The 18,735-nt window shown below is 41.8% G+C and overlaps 1 protein-coding gene across 1 annotated transcript in view; it reads left to right on the top strand.

Moving 5' to 3' along the window:
* Positions 1-18,735, top strand: part of gabbr1b (gamma-aminobutyric acid type B receptor subunit 1b) — a 235,593-nt gene that overhangs the window by 32,472 nt on the left and 184,386 nt on the right. The window contains exons 2-4 of the mRNA XM_089023383.1: positions 1,599-1,679; positions 17,712-17,776; positions 17,928-18,066. Of these exons, the coding sequence (XP_088879509.1) occupies positions 1,607-1,679; positions 17,712-17,776; positions 17,928-18,066 (277 nt within the window). The 5' untranslated portion in view covers positions 1,599-1,606. The remainder of the gene's footprint in view (positions 1-1,598; positions 1,680-17,711; positions 17,777-17,927; positions 18,067-18,735) is intronic.

The following is an 18,735-nucleotide window of genomic DNA, read 5'->3' as shown; positions in this document are numbered from 1 at the left end:
GAAGAGGAATGGAGCCAGGACTGTCCCCTGCGGCGCTCCGGTGCTGCAGAGAAGCCTGCCTGACTCACAGTTCTTTACTCTCATGTACTGTGGCCTGTTTGTGAGGTAATCTGTAATCCAGGATGTGAGGTGATGGTCGACTCCGGCATGCCGCAGCTTGTCCCCCAGTAGATTTGGCTGGATGGTGTTGAAGGCACTGGAGAAATCGAAGAACGTGATCCTCACCGTGCTCCCAGCAGGGGCTTATAAATGAAATGTATTATTATTATTATTATTATTAAAACATTAAAAGAAGAATAAAAAAAAAAAAACAGGCCAGCAATCACGTTATGTCGATCGAGCACACCACTGCCATCTGTCAAATGTGCACGTACTTTCCGTCAACCATGGGCTCTCATTTACCTTTTTTGCCAATTTGAAAAGACAAAAAATAGGTCACATGGATTCTTTCCGTAACATGTACAGAGACTGAGAGTTAGGATAAGCTCCTGCGTGTCCGCAACCCTCAAAGTTAAATAACATTGTTGTACAAAGTTGTTGGATCGTTGGAATATGAATGAATACCTTGGTTCATCAATAATCTTTCATACACGAATACTGTGATACCTTGGCTTACGAACTTAATTGGATCACAGACAGTGTGTAAGGCGAAAAGTGTGTATCCCAAAAATTAATTTCCCATAGGAAACCATTAAAATTAGAATAATCCGTTCCCAGGTCCCCATAAAACACAATTTTCTACATTCTAATTTTCTAAGCCTTAAAACTACGAAAAATATACCTTATTTTATGTATAATAAATGTGCTATGGTAATATAATTAAACAAATCAACTGTACTGCATAATAAAGTCGTTTTATTGACCTTTGTGATGGTCGTTGATGGCTTGATGGAATGGATAGCTTTTTGCATCAAGTGTCTCAAGGTGCTCTGTGTTGTACATCTTGAAAGTTGTGATCTTGCAACAGCAACAGATGCAAGCAAACACACTAGAAACATCATTAATAGCTGGTTCCCTTGCTTGTCTTTTCATTTCAAATTGAATTGATGGCTAGTGCGGGTTATTTGTGGAGCCTGATTGATGGAAAATTTAACCTTGCAGTCTACACTCTGCATTTGAACTCTGAATCAAAGTTGAAACGAGTCCGAATTTCACTGTTTTCTATCCATTTTGTCACTCTCTATCGTCTGCCTGTCTCTTTGATGTTTAAACCACCTCCCCTCACTGCTGCGTTCTTGGCCAATCACATGGCGTTAAACGACGACTGGGGGCTGGGAATAGGAGACCAAAACAAGCTGGCTGCCATTTTCTTTTAGGAGAACGGGCTCGTTCACGAACGACAAATCACTCATTGTGGCAGCTCTGTGTGTATCCCGAAAAATAGTTTGTATGCCAAGGTAAAATGTTCATAAATTTAGCGTTCGTAAACCGAAAAATTCGTAAGCCAAGGGGTTCGTAAACCGAGGTATCACTGTAGTTATAAAGTTTGTTGTGTGTTTCTTTTAACACAACTATAGGAAATGACTGCCAGTTTATGTAAATAGTCCCATCAGCTCGTCTCTTTGTAATTAATACATCTGTTTGTTTTGTTTTTTCAGGTGGAAACATGGTGCCGTTCCTTCTTTTCTTCTCTGCTGCCTGGCGCTTACTCAACGCATCTGCACACAATACATCTGCTGGTAATGACGATGCTGCCTCACACTCGTTTGGAATGATGATCTCAGGTTGCCGTTTTGTTTTTGACATCCAGTGATACCTTGGCTTCCGAACTTAATTGGTTCCCAGACAGAGTGTGTATCCCAAAAATTAATTCCCCATAGGAAACCATAAAAATACGAATAATCCGTTCCCAGGTCCCCATAAAACATAATGTTCTACTTTTTCTAAGCCTTAAGACTACACAAGATAGTTCTTATTTTACGTATAATAAATGTGTGATGGTATTATAATTCAAGAAATAAACTGTACTGTATGATAAAGGAGTTTTATTTACCTTCGTGATGGTCGTTGATGGCTTGATGGAGTCGCCGCATTCATCAGCATTAAACACTTAATGAGGAACATAACCTTCTTCTTTCACCATCTTGAAGAATTATCCCTTGTAGGTGCTTTCTCTGCGATAATTTTACCTCGTTCCTCATCAATTATGTTCTGTTTAGCTGGGTTGATAGCTTTTTGCATCAAGTGTCTTGTGCAGGTTATTTGTGGAGCATGATTGATGGGAATTTTATCCTTGCAGTCTACACTCTGCCTTTGAACTCTCAAAGTTGAAACTCTCTCACTGTCGTCTGCCTGTGTCTTTAATCTTTAAACCCCCCCCCCCCCCCCCCCTCACTGCTGCGTTCTTGACCCATCACGTGGCTGTAACCGAAGACTGGGGGCGGACAAAAACAGTTGGCTGACATATTGTTATAAGAACGGGCTCGTTCGCGAACGACGCATCACTCATTGAGGCAGCTCCGTGTGGATCCGGAAAAAAGTTTGTATGCCAAGGTAAAATGTTCATAAATTCAACATTCGTAAACCGAAAAGTTCGCAAGTCAAGGGGTTCGTAAACCGAGGTATCACTGTATACAGATCGGGATTGAAAACAAACTTGAAATTCCAGTGATAGCTATCTAGCTAGCTGACTAGCTATCTAGGTAGCTGACTAGCTAGCTAGTTTGCTAAATCATCCCTTCAATACGTATGCACGTTAAGCACAGAGAATGGAGCCGACAGATATCAGTATAAACGGGGGGAAAACCTTTCTGTTCTATCCCTTACATGCACCATGAAACCTGATAACATGGTGCCATCTCCTGTAAATTGTCCAGTGGAGTGACCACTGTTCCTCAAAAGGGTTAAGGGGTCAATATAAACGTAATGGGATTATTGTCTGTTGTGGATTTTTCAAAAATGTTTATTGCCGCCCTCGCCCCCCGCTGTGCACTCCTGGCAATATCTGCGTGAATTAGCCATGCTTTCTCGCATAAAATAGCTTTACTCACGCTGTCGCCGGATAGCTGCTTTTCGTTAATCCAAATTAACAGAAGTTTTTCAACTTCTTCGATTGCCCGAGACCGTGGCTTTGAGAGCACAGAAACACCTTTTGCAACAGCCGCACCTATGATGGCTTTTCTGTTCCGGAGAATGGTAGCAATGGTTGACTTTGCATAGCCGCGCTCGGCCACTAAATCACACAAACGCACACTTCGTTCGGGTTTTTCAATTATCTCCTTCTTCTCAGCGACGGTGATTTTATTTTGTGTCTTCTTGGGCTGAACACGAGCCTGTGGTGTTTATTTTCCGGTCCCATAATAGTAAAATTATCAGCAAAAAGCTCCAAGTAGGCGATCGACGTGTGCATTCAATGGGAGGGGGTGTGGAAAGTAGCGCCGGCTGGAGCGCTGTTCGGTCGTGTGCTTCCGCCGAAGATCACTCCGCCAGTTCCGAAGGTCATGTGCTTTGGTGTTCTTCCGCCGAAGATTACTCCGCCAGCCGCGGTGGGTGTGTATTATGAAAATAGTGCGTATTATAAGGTTTAATTTTCATAAATTTGACGTTCGTAAGATAAGGTGTTCGAAAGTTGAGGTCTCACTGTATATATAAAGTCCTATAAGACTGCTTGGGAACTATTGAGCCTCATCACAAACTAATTTGCCCAAGACATTTCACGTCATCTTGCGACACCGCAAACACTTGGCGGGAACAGTTTGTATGATATATCTACAGTATAATGGTAATGACATCAGTGATATCCTACATCACTTGTCATACTACCTACTCATATTCCCAGAGCCAACAAATCTATAGCAGAACTGCTCAAAAACCCGAGAGATACGCACTATCAAATACGGGATCGGCAGTTTGCGATAAAATTCCCATCCCAATTTGGCGCGCCACTATATGGGAAGTCTCTGCGGACGGTGATGTTCGCAGATCACATCGTGTTCCTCAGTCTGCAGTGAGGAGAAGGGAGCAGGTGGAAGAGAGAAGTGGAGGTATTTATGATAGAGCAGGGGTCGGGAACCTATGGCTCGCGAGCCATATATGGCTCTTTTGGATTGGATTGGATATGCCTTTATTAGTCTCACAGTGGAGAAATTTACATTTCACAGCAGCAAAGTGATGAAAGGAATGAAAGTAGAAAAACGAAATACATGAGCTGCTGGAAAGGCAGCCACTCTCGCGGCGCCGTCTTGAAGTCAAAAGAACACAAAAAATACTAAATAACAAATAATATGACAGCATAGAGACAATATGATTGATATTATTTTGATGATTGCATATGGCTCGCCGATAAAACTAAAATATGTATGTATGTATTTACTTTTTCGTTTCGTGTTTTTTTTTTCGCCGTTCATTTCCCGTTGGCGCTGCAGTTGGCGGAAAGCGCGATTTTGATTGGATGATAGTGGCCGTCATGTTGAAACAGGTAAACGCCCCTTTAAATGAGCCCTACGAGTGCACTTCAGCGTGAATGCACCGGTGTGTGTGCGCGGGCGTCTGCGGAAGTCTTCAAGCCGGCTTTTCGATCACCGAATGCGGGCGTGCACGGGGGAATCTCGGCCTGTGCCTTTTGAAATATTTTCAAAGTGTTTGAGCTCCAGCAAGACGGCGAGGAGAGAAAATGTTCTGATTCTAATTTGCAATGAAACAATGCCATCGATGAAACAGTCGAATGTCAGTGACATTTTAACAAGCCCCATGTTAACGTTAGCATCGACATACTTCTGCGAGAAGTCGATTGCAGATAGCAAGTGTGGAAGCTTATGAGCCGTGTGCAGGCTAGCTAGCAGTAACTTCGCCTCTGGACTGGCAAATTGAATTTCATTCCGATCGTTTTCCTGGAATTTTACCAAACACGAGGAACGGAAAACCATTCATGTTAACGGTGAGTACTATCACAAAGTTATTTTAAATAATGCATTCTGATATTTTGTTGAAAAGTGTCCGCGCGTGCGCGCGTACGCGAGCGTTTGTATGTGTGCGCGCGCGCGTGCGTGTGGCTCTCGCTGAAAAACATTTCTAAATATTTTACTTTTATGGCTCTCTTAGTCAAAAACGTTCCCGACCCCTGTGATAGAGTGAAGAATGAAGCTACGTGGCGGCAATATGGACAACGTGTGGGAATAAAGACTGTGTAATCTCAGCATTCCACCGCCACGGCAGAATGCTGAGATTACACAGAGGATTCGTGGAAAAGGTGCAAGAGGTCAAGTACATTACGATTTAGAGTTGGGCAATTTGGAGGAGAGGCGAAGAAGAAAGTGGGGAGAAATGTCCGGGGTGATCTGTGACAGAGGAGCCCGAATTCAAGTGTAAGCAAAGGCTTCTAAAGATGGTCATTAGAACAGCCATGTTGGATGGTCCCAAGACTGGCAATCAGCAGAATAGAGAGTAGGCACATAACTAGTGGTGGTGTGGTTGATGAAGTAAAGGGTGGCATGGTGGAACGTGAGGGAGGGAGGAGTGTGTGAGGGACTTAGAGAGCCAAGATATTCCCCAGCCATATGCCGACGTAAGATTCAAAGAAGTACGTCTATGTAAACTCTCAGTCGGACAGGAGTGGTCCATCGATGAAAAGGTTTCTTCAGCCGTCATCTGTACGGATTGTAAAGGGCAATGCACTGGGGAGACTAAACAAATTCTCAAAAAAAGACCTCATCAACATCGCAGGGATAATACGAGTGGGCCTTAATCAGCAGTAGATAGGCACCTAAAAGCTAACAACCACACATTTGACGACAATGAAGTTAAAATCTTAGCAAAAGAAAATAGATGGTTTGAAAGGGGAGTAAATGAAGCTATTTTCACAAAACGGCAAAACCCTTCAATCGCCATGGTGGGGTGAGGTTTAATTTTGATCGTTCGTACAACAGACTTCCTAGACCACGTAGGCTTAGTTATGCTGATGAGGTGATACCAGAGCAAATGGGGCAATCAGGCCAGTCATAGACCCCATAATCGGGCAGGACAATAGAAGTAATCAGTCAGGACAATAGAAGCAATCAGTGTGGCCGCAGGGAGTAGTCCTCTGCTCCCCCAAACCTGAGAGCAGAGTTTGGCACCGCCACATCTTTGTTCCAGCTTCAGCTGTTGTTAAAGCGTTATATAAAACCAATATGTATGTACAGTGATACCTCAGTTTACGAATGCTTTAGCTCACGAACCTTTTGCCTTACGAACATTAAATTCGCGAGAATATAATCTTGGCAGACAAACTATTTTTAAGCGGATGGGCAGCACTTTATTGGCACCCAAGCATGAAAAAAAACAAAACACGAAAAAGTTTACAAGCGAAAATCTGTTCTCGACCAAACTGAGCGCACCTGAATGCACCACTCGACTTCCCTCCCCTTCCTAGCATTCCTAGCCCCCCAATTTACTAAAATGGTGATTTTTCAAAATGTAAATAACAATAATCTAAAATGGTGATTTTCAATGTTTTTTTTAATCTAAAATGGCAACAAACCACAATAGAAGAATTACCATATTTTCTGGTGTAAAAGGCGCACCCAAAAGTCTTCATTCCCTTCAAAAATGACCCTGCGCCGTATACGCAGGTGCGCCTTATACGTGAAGTCAGATTGAGTCACAACAGGTCTCGCAACAACTTTCAGCAGCCAACAACTCCATTTCACACTTTAGAAGAAATAGTGCGTAACCCCCACTTCTATTGGAGCGCCTTCCTTATAATGTGGTGTGCCCCATATTTGGAAAATGTGTATATATTGATTCATCATCATCATATATTTTGTTTTTCTACTTTCATTCCTTTCATCACTTTGCTGCTGTGAAATGTAAATTTCTCCACTGTGAGACTAATAAAGGCCAATCCAATCCAATCATATTTGGAAAACTTTTTTTATTCGTTGAAGGTTTACCATATAATCCGGTGCGCCTTATATATGGAAAAACGTTTGAAAATACACCACTCATTGGGGGTGCATCTTATACTCTGGTGCACCTTATACACTGGAAAATACAGCACATCTGTTCAACTTTTACAAAACACATGCTTAAGAGAGACGAATTTAGAATAAAAAAAAAAAAAAAAGCAAATGTGAAACGCAAAATGGCTCGCTGAAATTTGTTTCAATTAATTGCTGTTTTATGCAAAGAACGTCAGCCAACGTTGCACCTCTTTTATATTTTTAACACACCAAATCTGGACTCCTTTGCCAAAAGATTACCTTAAAGGACAACCGACACCATTTTTTGTTTCCTCACTGACATCAGAAAAACGCTTGAGAGCTTCTAAAATACCCAAAACACGCAAGCTGATATTTTTAGTCAAATGCAAAACGCCAATAAAAATGACTTGAAGTTGCCCAAAACCGCAACTAATGAGCTTGAAACTGGGAGATTCAGAAAGTCCCGCCACTTTGTTCGTGACATCACGCCAGGATACTCCTTCACAAACTGCCTTGCTCCAGAATCAAAACAATGGCTTCAGAGAGTTCAGAATCGGAGATGTTACTCATCCAGTTATGAATATGATTCAAATAGTTCTGAAGAAGAAAGCATAAATGTTTGCGACCTTCAGTATCAATTTGAGCCGTCTGAAAGCGATGAAACCGGTGAAGGAAATCTAGACTCCGATGTAGCAGCCCAGAAAATGCACAAGATGGCTCACAAGCGGCATTTCGTCTAGTATATAAAGCCGCTTATAAGAGCCGCAAAGCCGCCCGTGCTTGGTTAAAATCCGTGGTAGAAGACAGAAGGGTGAGTTTTGTGCACACACAAATGAGACAGCAGCACTCAAACATCAGAGATGTTGAGACGAGAGCGAGCTCGACAGCGCTACAGAGGAACAAATGACAGGGTGGAAAATGGACGTTTGTCCGATGGATTTGCTCCACTAATATGGCCATTGCTCTCTTTCACCAGGTGAGCTCACAGTTGGCATGCAGTGTGACTAAATGAGTAAACATGCATCAAACGTCCACTATCCGAGCGCCGAATCGCTAACTCTGGTTAGCCTCCTCGTTCGCCTCCGCTGGTGCTCTACTGCTCTGCTCCGTTAGAAATGGCTGCTTTGTCTTCTGGGAATTTGTGTCAATTTACACCTTCTTTATGCATGTTACCGCAATTGGCTGCCACACAACGATCCATCACGTTAATTATGTAGTTTTCCTTCTAATTTCGCGATTAACACTGTGTTTTCAGACGGAAAAAAGTACCCGAAATGCACTGTGTGTCGCTTTCTTTGTTTGGTCTGAAAACTTAGTGTTGATCCGTGATGATGGCGAAATTAAAAGGAAAACACATAAATAATGCGATGGTGAATCGTTGTGTGTTGTACCAAGACTACTATCTGATACTAGGTCTGTGTAATCTCTGTCGTACAGGAGTGGTCCATCGATGAAAAGGTTTCTTCGGCCGTCATCTGTACTTCTTTGAAGGTGTCGGGCGTTTCGCTTCTTATCCAAGATGCTTCTTCAGCGAACTAAAGTCTTATTGGTAGTATCGGCCCTATTTATATATCCCTAATGTCCAGGCATGGCGGCGCCGGACACTGCTATGATAGGTCCCTACTCTCAGGTTGGGGGGGGAGCAGAGGACCACTCCCTGGGGCCCCACCGATTGTTCCTACATTCTTGACTAATGACTGGCCTGGTTGCCCCACTCCCTCCGATATCCCCTCATCAGCATTACGAATGTTGCCTAACCTATGTTGCCTAAGCAGGCTATTGTATGAATGATCCAAATTGAACCTCACCCCACCAAACCGGTTTAATGAAGGATTTAGTTGTTTTATGAAAATCGCTTCTTTTACTCCCCTTTCAAACCATCTATGTTCTTTCGCTAAGATTTTAACCTCATTGTCATCAAATGAGTGGTTGCTAGCTTTTAGGTGCAAATGTGCTGCCGATTGAGGCCCACTAGTATTATCCCTGCCATGTTGATAAAGTCTTTTTTTGAGAATTTGTTGAGTCTCCCCAATGTACTGCTCTTTACAATTTTCATTCTTACAATGTATGGAATGAACTACATTACTTTGTTTTTCATTTGGTAGCCTATCTTTTGGATGCACTAATTTTTGCCTTAACGTGTTTATCGGTTTGAAATAAGTAGGAATTTTGTGTTGCCAAAGGACTCTTTGTAGTTCTTCAGAAACTCCTGCAATGTACGTTACTGCTACTCCTCTCCTTTTTGTATCTTGAGAATTATTGGTTTCATTCCCTATTCTTTCTTTCTGACATTTGTTGAATGACCACTGAGGGTACCCACAGTTAGTGAGTGCTCTCCTGATATGTTTTGACTCCTTTTCTCTACCTTCAGTGCAAGTTGGTATTAGTTTAGCCCTATGCTGGAGGGTTCTGATAACTCCTAGTTTATGTTGTAAAGGGTGGTTAGAGTCAAAAAGTAAGTATTGGTCAGTGTGCGTAGCCTTCCTAAAGACTTCTGTTTTTAGCGCTCTGTCCTCTTTTATAATAGTTGGTTGCCTTTAATGTCCTCACGAGTAAATTTAATGTTGATGTGTACCGAGTTAAGGTGTTCTGTGAAGGATTGAATTTCTTGTTTTTTAATTATGACAAAAATATCGTCCACATATCTAAACCAGTGTCTAGGTTTTGTCCCCGGGAAGGATGTGAGGGCCTGTTTCTCCATCTCTTCCATGTACAGATTAGCCACTATGGGTGAAACTGGTGAGCCCATAGCACAACCATGAATTTGTTTGTAAAATTTATCCCTAAATTGAAAATATGTAGTATTAAGGCAGATTTCCAATAATTGGCAGATGTGGTCCGCTTTAAGTTTGGTTCTTTCATGCAGAGAAACCTCACCACTGAGACTGCTGCTGGGGTCGGGACAGATTTAAAGGGAGAAGTCACGTCGTAAGATGCCAATGTTTCCTCAGGTTCCAATATGAGGTCTTTGATACTCTCTATAAACCTTGTGGTCTTCTCTACGTGATATTCTGTCTTCCCAACCAAAGGAGCTAAGATAGTTTTGAGATATTTGGCTATTTGATACTAGTTGACACAAATTTCCAGATGACAAATCAGCCATTTCCAACAGAGCTTGGGCGCCATCTTGTGCATTTGCTGGGTGCTACATTGGAGTCCTGGCAGCTCGAATTGATATGGGAGGACTTCTTTAATCGATTGCAAGCATTTATGCTTTCCTCTTCAGAACTATTTGAATCATATTCATAACTGGATTAGTAACAAGAAAGCATCTTAAAATAATATAATACTACAAATATCAGCCTGCGTGTTTTGGGTATTTTAGAGGCCATAAAACGTTTTTCTGATGTCAGTTAGGAAACAAAAAAAATGGTGTCGGTTGTCCTTTAAGGGGTTGTTTCCCCACTTGCTTTTGATTTCATGTCCTTTTAGCATTCCACGGGTCAGTTCTCGAGACCTTTCCATCTGTTGCATCAGTTCCACTCTTAGCGTGAAATTAGTCCGACTACTCTTGGGACTTGTGTGATCGAGGGATATTTTTCCACCCCAAGCGCACCCCTGTCGAAATCCCAACTCGCACCTAATAGGAGATGAGCAAGCTAATGAGTATCAGCTGTAAACCCATCATGCGCATTCTTATTACCATTCGTTTTTTTCAGTTCCGAGTGAGAGCACTGATGTTGCACTAATACGCAGCTGCCCCATCCCTGTAATAGACACACAAACCTGCTGTCAGATTACTGCGCTGCCATTTTCCTCTTTTTGCCAAGGTGTACAGGGGGGAGGGGAGAGTCGCCTCAGCTAGGTATTTCCCGGCCCCTGGTGAGTAATGAAGCGGATGTTTAGCATTTAGGCTTGTTACACTGTGCTTGACCCGGCAGACTGTAAATGGATTGTCCCCCCACCCGTCCTTTCACCCTCCTTCCGCAAAAGTTGCGAGAAGGAGCAGATAATTGGCAGATGATGGCGGTGACGGCCTTTTCGATGAAATTGTGTCGAGGAATGCCATCTCGTCCCTCGTTGCTGCAGCCATCTGGATTGAGTGATCCCACCCCTCCACACACCCTATTTCCCCCGACCCCCTCCTTGTGCTGAAATGGATTAGCGACGCCTTTAGTGCGAAATAAGGCGGCGAGGGCTGTGCATCAAGGTCACTCCTCATCTCCATCAAAGCTCGACTGACCTCTTCATCAAAGAGTCTGTTCCCATTCTTCTGGCATATCCCCTCCTCCCTCCTCATCCCCTCTTCTGGTGGCATCTTTATCGCTACCTCTGTCATCTGCTTTTATTAAAAGGCTGCTCGGGTTTAACACAGTGAAGGTGCCTCCTTGCTTGGATGGATTTGTAATTCGCTTCCAGACATTTTTTTAATGTAAGATTTTTTTAACCCTTTTTTGACATCCTGCAACCGATAACATGATAGTGTTCATTAAGTTCTGCAAGTCTTTAAAAATGTGGTTTTTAATTCTCGCCTTTCAGTATTCGGTTCTCGACCAATTAGATTTTCGACCAAAAATATTTTTTTGGGTTTTTTTTTTTAATGCCTCGGTTGTCAACCGAAAACGGGTTTGCAACAAAACTGAGCGCATCTGAAGGCGCCACTCGACTCCCCTCCATTTCCTTAAACAGTGATACCTCAGTTTACGAACCCCTTGTCTTACAAACTTTTCGGTTTATGAACGTTAAATTTGTGCACATTTTACCTTGGCATATGAACTATTTTTCAGGATACACATGGAGCTGCCACAATGAGTGATGTGTCATTCGCAAACGAGCCCGTTCTCCGAACAAGAAAATGGCAGCCGGATTGTTTTGGTCCTCTATTCCCCGCCCCCAGTTGTCGGTTAAAGCCACATGATTGGTCAAGAACGCAGCAGTGAGGAGGGGTTTACAAACAGAGAGAGAGTGAAGCCCTTCTCCAAAAAAGAAAATGGCAGCCGACATTTATTTGTCCTTTATTCTCCGCCCCCAGTCTTCGGTTAAAGCCACGTGATTGGTCAAGAACGCAGCAGTGAGGGGAGGTGGTTTAAACATGAAAGAGACATGCAAGTGACAGAGAGAGAGTGACAAAATGGATAGAAAACAGTAAAATTTAGACTTGTTTCAACTTTGATCGTTCAAAGGCATAGTGTAGACTGCAAGGTTAAAATATCCCATCAACAGGCTCCACAAACAACCCGCAAAAGCCATCTGTATGTACACTTGATGCAAAAAGCTATCAACGCAGCTAAACAGAACACAATTGATGAGGAACTAGATAAAATTATCACAGAGAAAGCACCTAAAAGGGATCATTCATCAAGATGGTGAAAGCAGAAAGTTACGTTCCTCATCAACGACCATCCCAAAGGTAAATAAAACGACTTTATTATATAGTACAGTTTATTTATTTAATTATAATACCATAGCACATTTATTATACATAAAATAAGGTATATTTTGTGTAGGTTTAAGGCTTACAAAATTAGAAAGTAGAAAATGATGTTTTATGGGGACCAGGGAACGGATTATTCTCATTTTAATGGATTGGATTGCATTGGATTGGATTTGCCTTTATTAGTCTCGCAGTGGAGAAATTTACATTTCACAGCAGCAAAGTTATGAAAGAAATGGTATGAATGGTAATGGTTTCCTATGGGAAGTAATTTTTTGGGATACACACTTTTCGCCTTACGCACACTGTCTGGGAACCACTTAAATTCGTAAGCCAAGGTATCACTGTACGTCACTTCCTTGTGTCGCGTCTCATTGTGACCGACACATTTTCTTTGTGTAACGTTCCATTGTAAGCAGCCATGTTTGTACTGTTCAACTACGATAAAAAAAACACATAAAAATGAAGCAAACATTGAATGTAAATGGAAATATTTCGGTTTTCGAACAGGCCGCTGGAACGGATTATGGTTGAAAACGGAGGTTTGACTGTACGAATACATACTGCCTTCTTTTTACTAGCTTCCGTGTTTTTGACTACATTTCCATGCCTCATTTAGGTTCCAATCCAAAATTAAAAACTCATTTGGGGAAAATACAATTGAAGGAAATGTGGCGTTCTGTCCACCTATCTCTTATCGTATGTGTCATCAAAACATACTAAGAGCAAAGATGACAGTTCCAGCACACGCATGATGGCTGACGCACAATCAACTGCATGGTTGAGGCCATGGTTGAGGCCTCCCGTCCATCGCATTCCGATGTCGGAGTGTGACTTTTTGTTTGTTTGTTTTTGTTTTTCTAGTGCAATATACTGTAGTTTGAAAAGAAACTTTTATTTCTAGACTACAGTAATATTCATTTGCCCATCACATAATCAGAGCCTTAACATGAAACTAAATATATATACAGTGATACCTCAGTTTACTAACTTAATTGCTTCCCAGAAAGTGTGTCCTACCCCCTGTTTGCACGCACCTGTGAAAATTCCAAAGCGTCATCCATCTAGAATGTTCATGTTGGCTAAGCATGAAAATCGAGTCCTGAGTGAATTCTGCACAGCACGCTGCTGTGCCAGCCCATTCCAAAGCGGAGCAAAACGCACAACTTTGCTCCTGTTAGGAATACATTAGACATGACTCCTTAAAGGACAACCCACACCAGTTTTTTGTTTGCAAACTGACATCAGAAAAACGTTTGATAGCATCTAAAATAGCCAAAACACGCTGGCTGATATTTTTAGTCAAATGCAAAACACCAAAAAGAACGACTTAGTGTCCCAAAACAACTTCAAAATGACCCCGGAGATGCCGTTTCAGAAGGCCCCGCCCCTTTGTTGGTGACGTCACGCCACCAGGACGTCTTGCCTTGCTCGAGAATCAAAACAATGGCTTCAGATTGGGAGAAGATGCTTTCTTGTTACTCATCCAGTTATGAACATGATTCAAATAGTTCTGAAGAGGAAAGCATACATGTTTGCAATCGATTAAAGAAGTCCTTCCGTGTCCTTTTCAGGCGTCTGGACTCCAATGTAGCGTCCCAGAAAATGAACAAGATGGCGCCCAAGCTCCGTTGGCTATGGGCTGATTTGTCTGCTGTGAATTTGTGTCAACTAGTATTAAATAGTAGTCTTGGTGCAACACACGATTCACCATCACATTATTTATGTGTTTTCCTTCTAATTTGGCCATCAACACGAAGTTTTCAGACCAAACAAAGTACCCAAAAATGCATTATGTGTCCCTTTCTCGGTCAAGGGCGTGGCAGACGTGACCTCACATCAGTCATCAACTGGAAAACAAGACTTCCTGAATATTCAGCACGAGTCTTAAAATGTAAAACATAGCTCTATGCCGTGGAATCTTTGTAAAATACGCTCAGTAGAAGTCATTCAAAGTGATTTTACAGATTATGGACACCACTTGTCCGGAGGCGTGGGTTGTCCACAATAAGACACTGGCTCGTGCCCCCTTGTGGCTGGCTACATTACATGACTACTTCAATGATTGGTTCATTACATGTATTGATATTTTCATGTGACAATTTATTTTCGAAGCGGAATAATCCGTTATCATACATCTCAATTTTCTTGTGACGGTTGGTTGACAATATAATGTTGGCTTTACGATTTGTAATGGCTGTTTTATTGATGCAAGAATAATTCAGACAAACGAACATCTTCAATGATGCCCAAATTCATTGAAAATGACACATTCTGTTGCTGATGGCAGGATTCCATCCTACATGCAAAACCAAAAAGTCCCAACCTCGAAAAAGCTGTGTGTGTGTGTGTGTGTGCGCGCGCGTGTGTATTTTCAAACGTATCCCTCCCTCGTCCATGGCGCCAATCAGTATTGGCCTCAGATGGCGCCATTAACTGCAATTTTCATCCCACAGCAACCACAATTGCTTGATGTGAAAGTCTGTCTCGATTCGGAAAGCAACTTTGATGGCAGCAGTAAACCTCAAATGATCGCCAGTTGTCTTTTTGGACACAAAGCGCCTCGCATGCCGAACGAGCACGACGGCGGACGGGAGTTCACGCGACTTGCCTGTGACCGTAAACAAAACCAAAGTCGCCATGTTGTGGTCGCAACATGCTATAATTTTGGCTTCCTAATTGCCGGAGCGATACAGGAGCGTAGTACGTTCTGTTAGCCCACAAATTGCGGCGGGGTTGACACCAATATCGGTCTTATATCACATGATGCGCACTGACGACTTTGACCATTTTATGAAAATACATTCATCTGTTTTATTTCCAATCATTCATGGAAAAATGAGAAATGGAAATACAGTAAGCAAATGTGTGATACCTTGGCTTACGAACTTAATTGGTTGCCAGAAAGTGTGTGTAAGGCGAAAAGTATGTATTCTAAACATTCATTTCCCATATGAAACCATTAAAATGAGAATAATCCGTTCCCAGGTCCCCATAAAACATAATTTTCAACTAAATAAGCCTTAAAACTAGACAAAATAGACCTTATTTTATGTATAATAAATGTGCTATGGTACTGTAATTAAGGAAACAGACTGTACTGTATAATAAAGTTGTTTTATTGACCTTTGTGATGGTCGTTGATGGCTTGATGCAATGGATGTCTTTTTGCATAAAGTGTTTCAAGGACCTCTGTGTTGTACGTCTTAGAAGTTGTGATCTTGCAACAGATGCAGGAAGACACACTCGAAACTTCATCAATAGCTGTTTCCCTTGCTTGTATGTTAGCTTCAAATTAGACAGATGGCTTGTGCGGGTTATTTGCGGAGCCTGATTGATGGGATATTTTAACCTTGCAGTCTACACTCTGCCTCTGAACTATCAATAAAATTGAAACGAGTGCAAAGTTCAGTTTTCTATCCATTTTCTTTAGTTTTTTTTCACTTTTGTTTTTTTTTTTAATTTCAAGCTCTGTCGTCTCCCTTTTGTGTGTGTGTGTGTGTGTGTGTGTGTGTGTGTGTGTGTGTGTGTGTGTGTGTGTGTGTGTGTGTGTGTGTGTGTGTGTGTGTGTGTGTGTGTGTTTCTGTAACCCCTCCTCCCGTTCACTGCTGCATGTGTCCGTTCGCTCCTCTACCACGGATCTTGACCAATAGCGTGCAGCTTTAACCGAAGACTGTGGCTGTCATTTTAGGAGCTTCAAAAACTGGCTGGTTCGCGAACGACACATCACTCATTGTGGCGCTTCGTGTGTTTCTCGAAAAATAGTTTGTATGCCAAGATTATATTCTCACACATTTAACGTTCGTAAGGCAAAAACTTTGTTAGCTAAAGCGTTCGTAAGCCAAGGTATCACTGTGTTTTACATTCAAGTTTGGATTTTCTATGCCAGCTAAAAAGGTTGTGTGGTTTTAATTGTGGCTGTGCACTTGGGGTTGGGGGTTGAAAGAGCCCGTATTTTTTGTTTTAAGTGGCTATCAAATAATTTTGGCAGCAATGGTGGTGTTGTGTGGAGTTTCCGAGGCTCTTTTTGAAAAAATATGGCCATTGAATAGATCAATGTAAAGCATTTGTAAGCCATCAATTTATTGCCATTATGAATAGTACATATAACAAAGTCGGCGGGCACTGGACGTGGCACACACTTGTGTGCTTTTTTGAACTTCAAAGTTCTTTGTGTCAAGACGATAAACGAGGACTGTCAAAGTCATTTTTTGTTGCGGACCACATTTTAGTTACGGATTCTTCTCGAGGGCCGTTCTGAATTTGGGGACACCATTAGAATGTTTAATCCCCTCCCCATATTACATACAGAACGCACAACAAATTGATGAATAACTAAATTTCATACCTAAAGTGAAGAATAATGACTGTTATTGGATTGGATTGGATTGGTATGCCTTTATTAGTCTCACAGTGGAGAAATTTACATTTCACAGCAGGAAAGTGATGAAAGGAATGAAAGTAGAAAAACAAAATACATGAGCTGCTGGAAAGGCAGCCACTCTCGCGGCGCCGTCTTGAAGTCAAAATAACAAAAAAAAACTAAATAACAAATAATATGACAGCATGGAGACAATATGACAAAACAAAGACACAGAGAGACATTCATTCTTCAGGACTTGCTGTACCCTCTTTGTGATCACATGAAGCAGTTCTAGATGAAAGAGGAGAGGATCAAAGCGATTGTGGTTTACATACGACAATTTTACATTTTGGTTTGGACTTTAATAATAATCCATTTAATTTCTAAGCGCCTTTCAAAACTCTCAAGGCTCCACCCGGAAGTCTTGATGAACCCAATGCATTGAAAACAAAGCTATGCTGAGGAATGCAATACAATAAAATTAAACAAATTCAGATCAAATAAAATAAAAACATGAAAATACATTACCAGAAAAAAACACAACAAAATACAATAAAATAGAATAACTTAAAATACCTTAAAATAAAATTCATTAAAAGACATGAAATTAAATTAACTATCAACATGAAAATACATTACAAAATACAATACAAGAAAATAAAACACATTAAAATAGAATAACTTAAAATACCTTAAAATAAAATACATTAAAAGACATGAAATTAAATTAACTATCAACATGAACATACATTATAAGAAAATAAAACACACTAAAATAGAATAACTTAAAATACCTTAAAATAAAATACATTAAAATACCTTAAAATTAAATTAAATTAAGACATAGAATTGCCAGCAAGTCAAAAGTGGGTTAGCAAGCATCATGGAAGTTGAATTTTCTTTCGCCGGCCGAATAAAATAATGTGGGCCATTTCTGGCCCCCGGGCCTCGACTTTGACACCACGCTATAAACCTTTCCATTGTTTGTCCTTGTTGCGGCGCGACGCCCGATTTTCTCTCTCGTCTCTCTCGCTGTCCCCGTTTCACTGTTTCTCTGTCTCTTTGTATCTTCCAGGTTGTGCAATCATCCGTCCTCCCAGAGATGGCGGGATAAGATACAGAGGCCTGACGCAGGAGCAGGTGATTAATGGGTTACTGCCATTTGCGGAGGGGGTGCATGAAACAGAGAAGGGGCAGGGGCTTTTGATTTCAGGATGTTGGAATGACATCCTCATTTTACGGTGTGACTGACTCGTGTGGGTGGGATTTGATTGTCCATGTGTGTGTCCAGATTCGAAGTGTGCAAGTTCTCCCCGTTGACTACGAGATTGAGTACATATGCAGGGGAAGTCGTGCGATTGTGGGACCCAAGGTCAGGAAATGTTTGCCCAGCGGCACCTGGACGGACCTCAACCAACAAAGTAGATGCTGTAAGTTCAACCGCGACTGATTTTTCAATGTGCATCCAGTCTGTCAAAAAAAAACAAAAAGCGGCTGATTTCAAACAATATCCCACGGAAGAGCATGAGGGCCAGGTTGAAATATATACTGTGGTACCTCGGTTCTCGACCATAATCCGTTCCAGAACCCTGCTGTGCCAGCCCATTCCAAAGCGGAGCAAAACGCACAACTTTGCTCCTGTTAGGAATACATTAGACATGACTCCTTAAAGGACAACCCACACCAGTTTTTTGTTTGCAAACTGACATCAGAAAAACGTTTGATAGCATCTAAAATAGCCAAAACACGCTGGCTGATATTTTTAGTCAAATGCAAAACACCAAAAAGAACGACTTAGTGTCCCAAAACAACTTCAAAATGACCCCGGAGATGCCGTTTCAGAAGGCCCCGCCCCTTTGTTGGTGACGTCACGCCACCAGGACGTCTTGCCTTGCTCGAGAATCAAAACAATGGCTTCAGATTGGGAGAAGATGCTTTCTTGTTACTCATCCAGTTATGAACATGATTCAAATAGTTCTGAAGAGGAAAGCATACATGTTTGCAATCGATTAAAGAAGTCCTTCCGTGTCCTTTTCAGGCGTCTGGACTCCAATGTAGCGTCCCAGAAAATGAACAAGATGGCGCCCAAGCTCCGTTGG

The sequence above is a fragment of the Hippocampus bargibanti genome, linkage group LG20, assembly GCF_051943395.1.
Source record: "Hippocampus bargibanti isolate YZ-2025 linkage group LG20, ASM5194339v1, whole genome shotgun sequence".
NCBI lineage: Eukaryota > Metazoa > Chordata > Actinopteri > Syngnathiformes > Syngnathidae > Hippocampus > Hippocampus bargibanti.
The sequence above is the reverse complement of the archived record's forward strand: the minus strand, read 5'-3'. Positions and strand labels throughout refer to the sequence as shown.